Source organism: Rhinopithecus bieti, unplaced genomic scaffold (genome assembly GCF_001698545.2).
Source record: "Rhinopithecus bieti isolate Rb0 unplaced genomic scaffold, ASM169854v2 scaffold_1673, whole genome shotgun sequence".
NCBI lineage: Eukaryota > Metazoa > Chordata > Mammalia > Primates > Cercopithecidae > Rhinopithecus > Rhinopithecus bieti.
In genome coordinates, this window is record NW_016804690.1 from 4,585,709 (window position 1) to 4,597,861 (window position 12,153).

The 12,153-nt window shown below is 41.8% G+C and overlaps 2 protein-coding genes across 3 annotated transcripts in view; one reads left to right on the top strand and one right to left on the bottom strand.

Moving 5' to 3' along the window:
* IARS2 (isoleucyl-tRNA synthetase 2, mitochondrial) overlaps positions 1 to 3,102 on the bottom strand; it is an 80,916-nt gene extending 77,814 nt beyond the window's left edge. Inside the window, exons 1-2 of the mRNA XM_017870009.1 lie at positions 2,721 to 3,102; positions 893 to 1,015 (exon numbers count right to left, since the gene is read on the bottom strand). Coding sequence (XP_017725498.1) covers positions 893 to 1,015; positions 2,721 to 2,987 — 390 coding nt within the window. The 5' untranslated portion in view covers positions 2,988 to 3,102. The remainder of the gene's footprint in view (positions 1 to 892; positions 1,016 to 2,720) is intronic.
* Positions 3,103 to 6,234: 3,132 nt separating this feature from the next.
* BPNT1 (3'(2'), 5'-bisphosphate nucleotidase 1) overlaps positions 6,235 to 12,153 on the top strand; it is a 32,177-nt gene continuing 26,258 nt past the window's right edge. The window contains exon 1 of one of the 2 annotated variants that reach the window (XM_017870010.1): positions 6,235 to 6,402. The gene's annotated coding sequence lies outside the window, so the exon portion shown is untranslated. Of the gene's footprint in view, positions 6,449 to 12,153 lie in introns of both variants that reach the window. The other variant, XM_017870011.1, reaches the window with a different exon arrangement.

Below are 12,153 nucleotides of genomic sequence, written 5' to 3' on the forward strand. Positions count from 1 at the left end.
CCTCGTGATTCGCCCGTCTCGGCCTCCCAAAGTGCTGGGATTACAGGCTTGAGCCACCGCGCCGGGCCGTAAATGCTTATTTTTACCATCTTATATAATATGTCTAAAAATTCGAAAGTGAACTATAAGGCAGTAGAGCATAGTTTGGCTTCTGTAGAAGTCATTAATACTGAGACATATGCAAGATGTATAACATGTCTCAAATGTTTCAGAAGTTTTCAATATAATTTATGGCATAACATGCAATGTATATCACAATATACAGTAATACTACTCTAATAGCAGTTTGTGGTTTTTTTTGTTTTTACTTTGAGACAGCCTTGCTCTGTCACCCAGGCTGGAGTGCAGTGGCATGAACTCAGCTCACTACAATTTCCATTCCCCCACCCCGGGGTTCAAATGATTCTCCTGCCTTAGCCTCCTAAGTAGCTGGGATTACAGGCATGCACAATCACACCCAGCTAATTTTTGTACTTTTAGTAGAGACGGGTTTTGCCCTGTTGGTCAGGCTGGTCTCGAACTCCTGACCTCAAGTGATCCACCCACCTCAGCCTTCCAAAGTGCTGGGATTACAGGCGTGAGCCACTGCGCCTGGTCTCTAATAGCACTATTGACCCATTCAGTGACCAAATGCCTGGAATCTAGAACAATGCCTTGCACAATAATTATGTACTGAATAAGATGATGTTTACTAATATAATCAAGCTCAAAGCAAATACCACCAATGCTTTTTTCATGCAGTACTAAAATTGTATACTGCTTTCTATGAAAATGTTTTAGTTTTATGTGCAAATGTAAAATTACATAATCATCATATAATTAGAATACACTTTTATAAAGAGTATTTACATAAACACTTTCTTTCAAGCGTCATAACCTAAATTATAGTTACCTTATTTAAAGCATGTCCAACATGAGGGTCACCATTTGCATAAGGAGGTCCATCATGAAGGCAAAATTCTGTCTTTACTTTTCTTTCTCTTTGCCATGAATAAAGTTCTGAAAATCCACATTTCTGTTTAAAAAGAACAACGATATCTAAACATAATATAAATATATACTCCTGAGTCTAACCATAAATAACAGCCAACACTTGCTTATTTCCATTCCAATCCATTCCATTCCAATCTACTCAACTCTGAAACACAAGGTGAGGTTTCTGAAATGTGTGTCTAAGTACACATCTCTTAAAATCTTTCAGTAGTTTCCCCATACACCTCAGATTGAAGTCTAAACTCTATATGATATGCAGGACCCCACAAAGGTTTAGTTCCACTAAGTTCTCGGGCATTCTCTCATCACTCCCCAGGCTTCACTCCTCATCCCCGCCATGTTGAAGGACCTGCAGATTCCTGACACACATATTCTTGCTATTCTTTGGCTGCAATGCTTGCCATTCCTCAAATCTGGGAACAACGTGCATGGCAGTCTCACTTCCCTTCCCTCACTTGCTGTGATCTTGGCCAAGTTACTGTGCACTTATGGGCCTGCTTTCTCATCTGAAAAAAAAAAAAGTGTTAATATCCATCGTACAAGGCTGGTGTGAAGATTAAACGAGAAAACATTTGAAACTGTCACTCTTTCTGGCATACAGAAGGTACTAAAAAGCCTTTAAAAAATTAGATGAACTCTGTCAGAATATTTAGGCTAAGTATATTTACCTAACCAATATTCCAAGAATATCAGGGATTTTTAAAGACTGGAATTACAGAAACTAACAAGAGGAATCTCTGCCCTTAGAAAGTTCAGTCTAGGCTGGGCACAGTGGCTCACGCCTGTAATCCCAGCACTTTGGGAGGCCGAGGCGGGAGGATCACTTGAGGTCAGGAATTCGAGACCACTCTGGCCAACATGGTGAAACCCCATCTCTACTAAAAATATAAAAATTAACCGGGAGTGGTGGTGCGCACCTGTAATCCCAGCGACTCGGGAGGATAAGGCAGGAGAATCGCTTGAACCCGGGAGGCGGGGGTTGCAGTGAGCCGAAATCGCGCCATTACAGTCTGGCCTGGGCGAGAGAGCAAGACTCTGTCTCAGAAAAAAAAAAAAAAAAAAAAGCTCAATCGAAAACAGGAGACAGACACATAGTCTATAAAGGGGACTCAGAGGAAGTACTGCTACTATATATTTCAAACGAGTCATAATTCCAACTAGGGATCTAAAAGATCCAAAAAGTGGGCTTCAACTTCCCCTTCATTCATCATAATTGAGATTTTTAAGGTTTTTTTTAAGGATGGGGGGGTGAGGCTGTCTAGCCAATATGGTCTCGAACTCTTGGCTCAAGCTATTCTCCCGCCTTGGCCTTTCAAAGTGCTGGAATTACAGGTGTGAGCTACCGCGCCCAGCCTGGGTTTTTATTTACATTTGGACATGTGAATTTACTTTTTACAAGGCACTGGAAAAGTGCCCAAAGTCGATCTTTTTTGCCTACGACAGAAATGGTACATACATGCGATACATGCTGGTATCTGAGCATCACTAGTGACCCCTTAATTTCCCGCTCCGGAACCTGCTACAAAGGAGGGATTCATCTAGAGATTTTTTCACTTAGGTTTTCAGTCCACAAAATCTGTGCGAAGCAGACGAATGCCGCCAATCTGGTCACACCCCTGCCCACCCGCACCGGCATGGAGCACAGAGGTGTGGCTCCTGCGGAGCGCCCTGTGCCCGCGGCCGGATCGGGTCTCTCCGGAGGCCCTGCGCCGAGGCGGGGCCCGTACCTGCTGGATCTCCAGCTCCTTGTCCGGCTGCTGGCGGCCCAGCAGCTTCATGGGGAAGCTGGTCTGCGGCAGCAGCACCGTGTCCCGGTATCTACTACTATTCGAATTCGGCTGGTGGTTACTGGCCCCGGAGACCGACCGCACCAGAAGCCTCTTCGTCGCCCCTTGCCATCCAGGGCTGCAGGGAAGGCGGGGCGTCCCCCACAAACTTCGGGCAGTGGCCAGGGCGGCCGCCTCCGGCCCGCGAGGGCGCAGCCCCCAACGCATGGTCTGGCAACCCCTGAGCGCCGGGTCCTCCGCTCCCGACCCAGCTCAAAGGAGCAGGACCCCAAGAAACCTAGGCGAGCCGAATAAGAGGGCGCACGCGCCCCGGGAACGGAAGGGGCGGGAAGGGAGCGGCGGGGAGGGGCGGGGCGGCGGACACCGCCTTCCCGGAGCCCGCGGAGACTGAGCCACCTCCGGGTCCTCCTTGCAGCCGCCGAGAGGCGGGCTCAGATTCACGGAGGCGGGGAAAGGTGGGGCTCATAGTCCAATCACTGTGCCCTGCTTTTTAAAACTATATATTTTTTTAATTTAACACAACATAGCTATGATTGTATCACTTTAACATGTAGCCAATAAAAAGTAAGATATTTTACATATTCTCTTATACGAAGCCTTTGAAATTTGACAAGTACTTTGCACATAGTGCACATCTCAATCTGGACTAAACTCACGGCAAGGCCTTAACAGGCACACTTGGGTAATGACTACCATTGTGGGCAGCACAAAGTTCAGTGAAAATATTGTAAAAAAATAAAATTTCAGCAAATCGAGTTTTAAAGATCTAATTGGCTATCATTAGATATTCCTAAACCTTTCTGCAAAATAGAAAGGATCTCTGATGAGCTAAGGGGGCAGGGTGAGGTTTATACGCAGAAAAGGTTGAAGAAAGCAGAAACAGGGAAGGAAAAGCAGACGCCATTTGGCTTAATGGATTTGGCTATCATCTCTCCTGATTTCCTGGAACGCAGACCTTACAAGCAAATAGACTAGTGCAGGAGCTCAGTCCAAATCAATGACTTCCCATGAATTTTAACAATATTATAAAACAATCTAATTTTTTTTTAAGATTCCCTAAATCCCTGTTATATCCCACTCATAGAATAGTTTGGTGTGTATAGCAACTTCTGCTCCTGTTTCTGACAGATTCTGCTCTATTTGGTTGTCCAATTCATAGTAGTTCACAATTGTTACCATTTCATTGTAGAGTACACATCTTGGGAATAGCCCTCCTAATCATAAAACACAACATCCAGAACATTTAGTTCACATAAATAAGAGGGACAGATTTTCTACAAATATGAAAATATGTATATACTAAAAAAAGATACCAGAAAGTGAGAAACCAAGTGACAAATAGAAAGCACTCAATCAATGTCAGCCTTTCACCAATGACTCCTGCTCTGTACCTGAATTAACTCATTTAATCTTCAAAACCAGATGAGGTGAAGACACAGCATACCAAAAAACCATGTGCGATAGGAACTATGAGTATTTCCATTTCACAGATAAGGAAACTAAGGCACATAGAGTTATGTAACTTGCTCAAGATGATACAACTAAGTAGCACAGCTGGAATTCAAACCCAGACAGTTAGATTCCAGTGTGTGTGCATAGCCACCAACTTATGTTGCCTTCCCTACACTATACTGTGGAAGAAAGTATTTGCTACACATTAAAAAATAATAATATACAAAATGCATAAAGTGCTGCTACAGATCAAAAAGATAAATGTAAACAACCCAATTTAAAAAAAAAAAAAGGGATAAAAGAAGCTGGACACAGTAGCTCATGCCTATAATCCCAGCACTTTGGGAGGCTGAAGTGGAAATATCACTTGAGCCCAGGAGTTTGAGACAACCCTGGGCAACATAGGGAGACCCCTGTCTCTAAAATAATTTTTAAAATTAGCTGGATGTGTGGCATGTGCTTGTGGTCCTAGCTGCTTGAGAGGCTGTGGTGGAAGGATCGCTTTAGCCCAGGAGGTCAAGGTTGCAAGTGGGCCATGATTGCACCACGGGATTCCTGCCTGGGCAACACAGTGAGAGCCTGTCTCAAAAAACAAAACAAAACAAAACAAAACAAAACAAAACAAAAACCAAATTTTATATATATATATAGTTAAAGTGATATCATTTATGTATATTTTGCCACTTCCCAAAAAGGGTCTACTTAACTCACAGAGTGATTGTGAAAATCAAATGAAGAAGTAAAAGCCTTTTTAGGATAGGCGGGTGGCTCACACCTGTAATCCCAGCACTTTGGGAGGTCGAGGTGAGCGGATCACCTGGGGTCAGAAGTTCAAGACCAGCCTGGCCAATATGATGAAACCCGGTTTCTACTTAAAAAACAAACAAACAAAATTAGTCCGGCGTGGTGGCGCGCCTGTGGTCCTAGCTACTTGGGACGCTAAGGCGGAAGGATCGCTTGGACCCAGGAAGCGGAGGTTGTAGTGAGCCTAAACTGCGCCACCGCACTCCAGCCTGGGCAACAGGGTGAGACCTTGCCCCTCCCCAACCACGCCCCCCAAAAGATCCCATCTGTACAAAAAAAAAAATTTTATTAGCCGGGTGTGGTGGCGTGCACTTGCACCAGTAGTCCCAGCTACACGGGAGGCTGAGGCAGGAGGATGGCTTGAGCCTAGAAATGGGAAGGCAGCAGTGAGCAGTAATCGACTCTGGGCGATAGAGCAAACTGTCTCTTAAATATATATATATGTTTATTTTATTTATTATTTTGATTATTATATATTTTTATATATTATTAATATTCTATATATATTTATGTATATATAAATACACCACATATATATTTTTCAGAGACAGATAGCTGCTCTGTCGCCCAGAGTCGATTACGGCTCACTGCTGCCTTCCCAATATACATATATATACACCACATATAATATAAATATATTTTTATGTATATAAAATATGTATGTATATATACCACACCACACACATATATATTTGTGTATATATACAACATAGGTAGATAGTGCAAGCATCTTTAACACAATTCTGATACAAGATTTGCTTTGTTGTTGCGTAGGGAGGTGGGGAGGTGAGGTGTGGGTGTGGGTGGACTGCTGAAGGCCTGTCCACGGACGCTAAGGGTTCTAAGTTACAATAGACGCAGAGCGATATCCACTAAACTTAATGAACATTTTAAACAGTGAACTCTACGAAGTGGGCTGGAAGACAAGATGTGAAAACCAAAACAATCTTTTTTTTTTTTTTTTAACACACATGTGCTGCCTTATGTTTTCTTTCTTTCTTATGGTTTTCTTTCCTTCTTCTTCTTCTTTTTTTTTTTTTTTTTTTTTGAGCCAATCTTTGAAAGTTGACAACACCTTTCGCTTTTATTTAATACAACAGGTGACTTGCACCTACGGAGAGCTTGGAGAAAACATGGACAAGTGGTATTTTCCCGCGGATCAGGAGTCTAAAGACGCAGTGTTAAATCACTGTTGTGCGCTTGCGCGGAGTTTCCCGCATGCTCACAAGCTGAGGTAGGGCTGCCGTCCATCTCGAAAGATTTATTGACAGTGCCAAAGCTCGGTACCGGACACGACGAGGGACCTGGGTTTACGATAACGCGCTTTTGCTGCTCCCGAAGTGTCTTTGGTCCAACGTTGTTCCAGGTTTGTCACCGTAACTTTCTCTCCTGCCGGTCAGGGCAAGAGCCAGGTAGATAGGATTTATGTTAAATAAAATAAAATAAAAAAGCTTTATGTGAATCAGATTGCCTCTCCAGATATTCTGATTTCGGACTTGGACTCTTGAGTGTCAATGTTTTAATTGTTTATCTGTGCCTTTATTTTCGTGATCCGGAAGGTTTTTATAGCCATATATTGTAGAAATAACAAGACAAACCTAGACATTGAGTTCGTTGATGCACCCAAATTTAGAAACTGCTTGGCACCTAAAAGTAAATTTATTTAAATAGCAAATATTCGTCCAACTGCCATTTCTACATATTTGTAGGTTTGCGTGATTTATTTGGATTTCTCTGGAAATATAATTGCTGGTTCAAAAGAATATGTATGTTATACTTTATTAAGGTTCTCAAAGCTCTCCTAAGAGAGTTCACCACTTTGCCAACAATACTCAGGAACATGTTCCTTCACACCCTTGCAAACTTACTTACTTTCTTTCTTTCTTTCTTTTTCTTTCTTTCTTTCTTTCTTTTTCTTTCTTTCTTTCTTTTTTCTTTCTTTCTCTGCTTCTGCTTCTTCTTCTTCCTTCTTTCTTCTTCCCCCTTCTTCTTCCTTCTTCCTCCTTCTTCTTTCTTCTTCTCCTTTCCTTTTTTTTTTTTTTTTTTCCTTTTCTTTTTTTTTTTTTTTTTTTTTTTTTCCAGACAGGGTCTTGCTCTGTAGCCCAGGCTGGAGTACAGTGGTGCCATTATGTCTCACTGCAACCTCGACCTCCCAGGGTCTGGTGATTCTCCCACCTCAGCCTCCCGAGTAGCTGGGACTGCAGGCCTGACTGAAAAAATTAGGCGTGGTGATGCGTGCCTGTAGTGCCAGCTCTCAGGTGTATGAGGCAGGAGAATCGGTTGAACTGTAGGGGGTGAAAGTGAGCCGAGATCAGCCACTGCACTCCAGCCTGGGCTACAGAGCAAGACTACATATCAAAAAAAAAAAGTATTTAAAAGTTTAGCAACTGCCCTGCCATTTATGCAAAATTAAATTTCCCCCATGATTTGAAACACTACCTTTAGTGTGTTCGGTTCTATTTCTGCAATTTATTTCCTTAATTTGTCTCACTAGCCAAACTTATATCATAGTTTGATTAAATCATACTTTATCATATTTTGATAATTGATAAGGGGAGTACCTCTGTTCATTGTTCTTCTTCCAGAATTTGCTCCATTATGCTTACATTTTTATTTTTTCAGATGACCTTGAACATTATCATCAGGCCAAGTTTCAAAGTATAAATAATTTTAGTATTTTGATCTGGAACTCATCATTTTTAGATCCTAATCCTCATATGGTCACAATCTTTATATGAGAAGAAACTAATGTTTGATTCCTGTTATTTTTCCATCCTTCTGAGCTAGCCTTTTGGCAGTTGTAAAGACTTCTCAAATGGATAGGTGTTAGGTCGATGGCCTTAAGTGCTATACAGCTTTTTTTCTTGTCTACTCCAAGCCTCAGGCCCAGAATGTTATGAAGAAAAGCCTGTACTACACTCTGAGGGTCATGTTGATTATCATTTTGTATTCTCAGGGTCAGAATACTGTTGGAGAAACTACAGGAACTTTTTGCCCTTAACACTGCCCTAATGTCCCTGCAAAATAACCAAAATAAGGACAATCGTAATAATGGTTAGCAAGTATATTTGATGTTTACCTTGTGCCAGGGACAAGTGTTTTCTTTACACATGGTACTTATTTAATAAGTACAACAGCCCTATGCTATAAGTACTATTGTCTCCATTTTACAAATCGAGGTACAGAAAATTTAAGTGGTTTTCTCAAGGTCCACAGCTGAGCCAGGATTTGAACACAGGTAATTGGCTCCAGAGCCTGTGCCCTTAACCACTATCCTGTTTTAGATTAGGCTTTCGGAAAGACACCTCCACAAGAGTGTTTTAAGGCCCAGAAGATGTAAAACTGGTAGAGAAGGAAGTACAGTGGTGTTATTTGAACTGCTTTAAGAAAGTTAACTTGCCTGTAGCTAGTTTAGGCCTTGCTCTTGATCTACCTGTATCATCAAAAGGTAAATCTCATTATAGTATAGGAGGGGCATAATGAAAAGGCTAAAAGGGACCTCTTGTATAGATTTTGTGCTTTGATAATATGACTATGTATTTTTTCTTTTTTTTTTTAACCAAGAACCAAAATTGTATTCATCTGTTTAAAAAATATGTAAGAAAACGATTAAGGCTAGGGTCTAGTACTATTTCATTACTAATTCAGTTTGGACCAGAGAAGTACTTCAAAGAAGAATGGTAAAATATTTTCCTATTTGCCAATTAAAAGCGATTTGTGGAATCTCTTTATAAATCATTGTGTGCTTTACATCAACATTATTTTCCCATTTTATTTTCTTCTATTATTTTCCTATTCTTATATTTTATAAGCTGATGTTAGCTTTAATTGGTGGTTATCATATATAATATCATTTTGTGATGAAATTAGTAGACAGACAATGCCTGAAAGTTTTTCCTTGGAAGAAAACACCATCGACTTGGCAAATATAAGGGTAAGTAGTTGAGTCATTTATGGAGCCTGATAAGGCTCAAATGGTTGCTTAACTGGTTCAAAGGTAAATGATATCTATGAAAAGTTATGACAATACCATACAGTGAGGGAAGGTGATTGTCCTATTATAAAAGAATTCTTACATAACAAGGGAATTGAAGGAGCATATGAATATATAATTAAAATATGGTCAAGACATCTGGGTAGAACAAAACAGTTCTACAAAGACCACATTTCTGGTGCAGAATAAATCAGATATATGCCTGGATATGGATATAAAAGATTAGAAATAAGAGCAACAAAGTATTTACTAAATTATTTCTGTTTTCTTTTCTTTTTCTTTCTTTTTTTTCTTTTTTTTTTTTTTTTTGAGACAAAGTCAGTCTCTGTCGCCCAGGCTGGAGCGATCTCGGCTCACTGCAACCTCCACCTCCCGGATTCACGCCATTCTCCTGCCTCAGCCTCCGGAGTAGCTGGGACTACAGGTGCCCACCACCATGCCCAGCTAATTTTTTGTACTTTTAGTAGAGATCGGGTTTCACTGTGTTAGCCATGATGGTCTCAATCTCTTGACCTTGTGATCTGCCCACCTCGGCCTCCCAACGTGCTGGGATTACAGGTGTGAGCCACCACACCCAGCCCTATTTCTCTGTTTTCTATCTGAAGTGCTCCTGAATTAGTAGTAATTGTAACTGGTTTATTCCACATGTAACTCCTAGTATGCCAAGAAAATTAATCTAGCCTGATTATGGTATCATAAAACAAACACTTTATATAGAGTCATCCCTCAGTATATGAGGGAGGTTGATTCCAGGAACCCCTGAGAATACTGAAATCTGCACATACTCAAGTCCCACAGTTGACCCTCCAAAACACTCATAGATGAAAACTCAGTTTTAACAGATCATAGACTCTCTTGAAAATAAAATAAAAATATATTTTAAAAAGTCAGCCTTTCCTGTCTACTGGTTTTACATACCTTTACTGTCCGCATTTGGTTGGAAAAAATCCACAAAGTGAACCAGTTCAGTTCGAGCCCATTTTGTTCAAGTGTCAGCTGCAATTAGAAACCCATTATATTGGCCGAGCGCGATGGCTCACTCACGCCTGTAATCCCAGCACGTTGGGAGGCTGAGGCAGGTGGATGACAAGGTCAGGAGATTGAGACCATCCTGGCTAACATGGTGAAACCCCGTCTCTACTAAAAATACAAAAAATTAGCCGGGCGCGGTGGCGGGTGCCTGAAGTCCCAGCTACTCAGGAGGTTGAGGGAGGAGAATGGTGTGAACCTGGGAGGCGGAGTTTGCAGTGAGCTGAGATCGCGCCACTGCACTCCAGCCTGGGCAACAGAGTGAGACTCCGTTTCAAAAATGAAACCCTTTTCATTTTCATCTTAATTTCCAGATAGCTATTGGTCACAGCATGGTATTCATTACCTTACATAAATTTTTTTTTTTTTTTTTTTTTTTTTTTTGAGATGGAGTCTTGCTCTGTCGCCCAGGCTGGAGTACACTGGCACGATCTCGGCTCACTGCAAGCTCCACCTTCTGGGTTCATGTGATTCTCCTGCCTCAGCCTCCTGAGTAGCTGGGATTACAGGTGTGTGCCACCACGCCCGGCTAATTTTTGTATTTTTAGTAGACACAGGGTTTCGCCATGTTGGTCAGGCTGGTCTCGAACTCCTGACCTCATGATCTGCCCGCCTCACCTCCCAAAGTGCTGGGATTACAGGCATGAGCCACCGTGCCCGGCCATAAATTTCAATTCCATCTTCCTTCTGAAGAGTTTCAAATGCTTCACTTATTGTTTCGTTAGGTTCATAATTTCTGTCAATAGAATGTGGATGATAGAAACAAGATGTAAAGAAGGCTGGGTACAGTGCCTTACACCTGTAATCCCAGGATTTTGGGAAGTTGAGGCAGGCGGATCTCCTGAGGTCAGGAGTTCAAGACCAGCCTGGCCAACATGGTGCATCCCTGTCTCTACTAACAATACAAAAATTAGCTGGGCATGGTGTCAGCTGCCTGTGATCTCAGCTACTCAGGAGGCTGAGGCGTGAGAATCACTTGAGCCCGGGAGGCAGAGATTGCAGTGAGCCAAGATTGCGCCACTGCACTCCAGCCTGGGTGACAGAATGAGACTATATCTCAGAAAAAAAAAAAGAAAAAAGAAAAAAAATGTTAAAGGGGTTAAAACGCACATCAAATCAAATATTCAGTCAGAAATGTTTGGTAGAACAATGGCTATTGCTGAATGGAGATTTATAATGTCCTTTATAGTTGCAGGGCTGAGCGCGGTGGCTCAGGCATGTAATCCCAGCACTTTGGGAGGCCAAGGTGGGCGGAACACTTGAGCTCAAGAGTTTGAAACCAGCCTAGCCAACATGGTGAAACCCTGTCTTTACTAAAAATACAAAAATTAGCCAAGCATGGTAGCAGGCACTTATAATCCCAGCTACTCAGGAGGCTGAGGCAGGAGAATCGCTTGAACCCAGGAGGCAGTTTGCAGTGAGCTGAGATTGCACCACTATACTCCAGCCTGGGTGACAGAGTGAGACTCCACCTCAAAAAAAAAATAAAATAAAATAAAATAAAAACATATATATAGAGAGAGAGAGAAACACACCATATATATATATATATATATTAGTCCTTTTTTCTAGGGAACAATCATGTGTTCCCTTATTGCGATGAAATAATGTTGATTTAATTTAGAGGTGGGAAGTTTTTGTCATAGGTTGATTTCCCATAAAACTGTAAGACAGAGATAAAGTGCAAGAGGTTTATTAGGGAGTGCTTTTGGGATCATTTGTGGGAGGGAAGGGGAGGAAGGGAAGAATGTAGGAGAAAGCATCTTGGGCTGTGAGACAGTCTCAGCTAAGGCCTCAGTTGACCCCATAGGGTATTCTGGAAGCTGGATGGCCCTTCAGTGCTGGGGTGGCAGCCCACTTGGGGTAGGAAATGGCCTTTAAATCTCCCTATTGTGACATTTCAGATGAAATGATCCTTCTCAGCAGATATACTCCCAGAGAAAGATGGCAGCTGAGGGCCTTCTGTTGAGAGCTGTCTCAGCACGTGGGGAAATAAGCTCTTCAATCCTGAAGGGAATGTGGTTGGTACATCCAGAACAGTCACTAAAATTTCAGGATTTGAATTTATATTTTCTTTTTTTTTTTTTTTTTTTT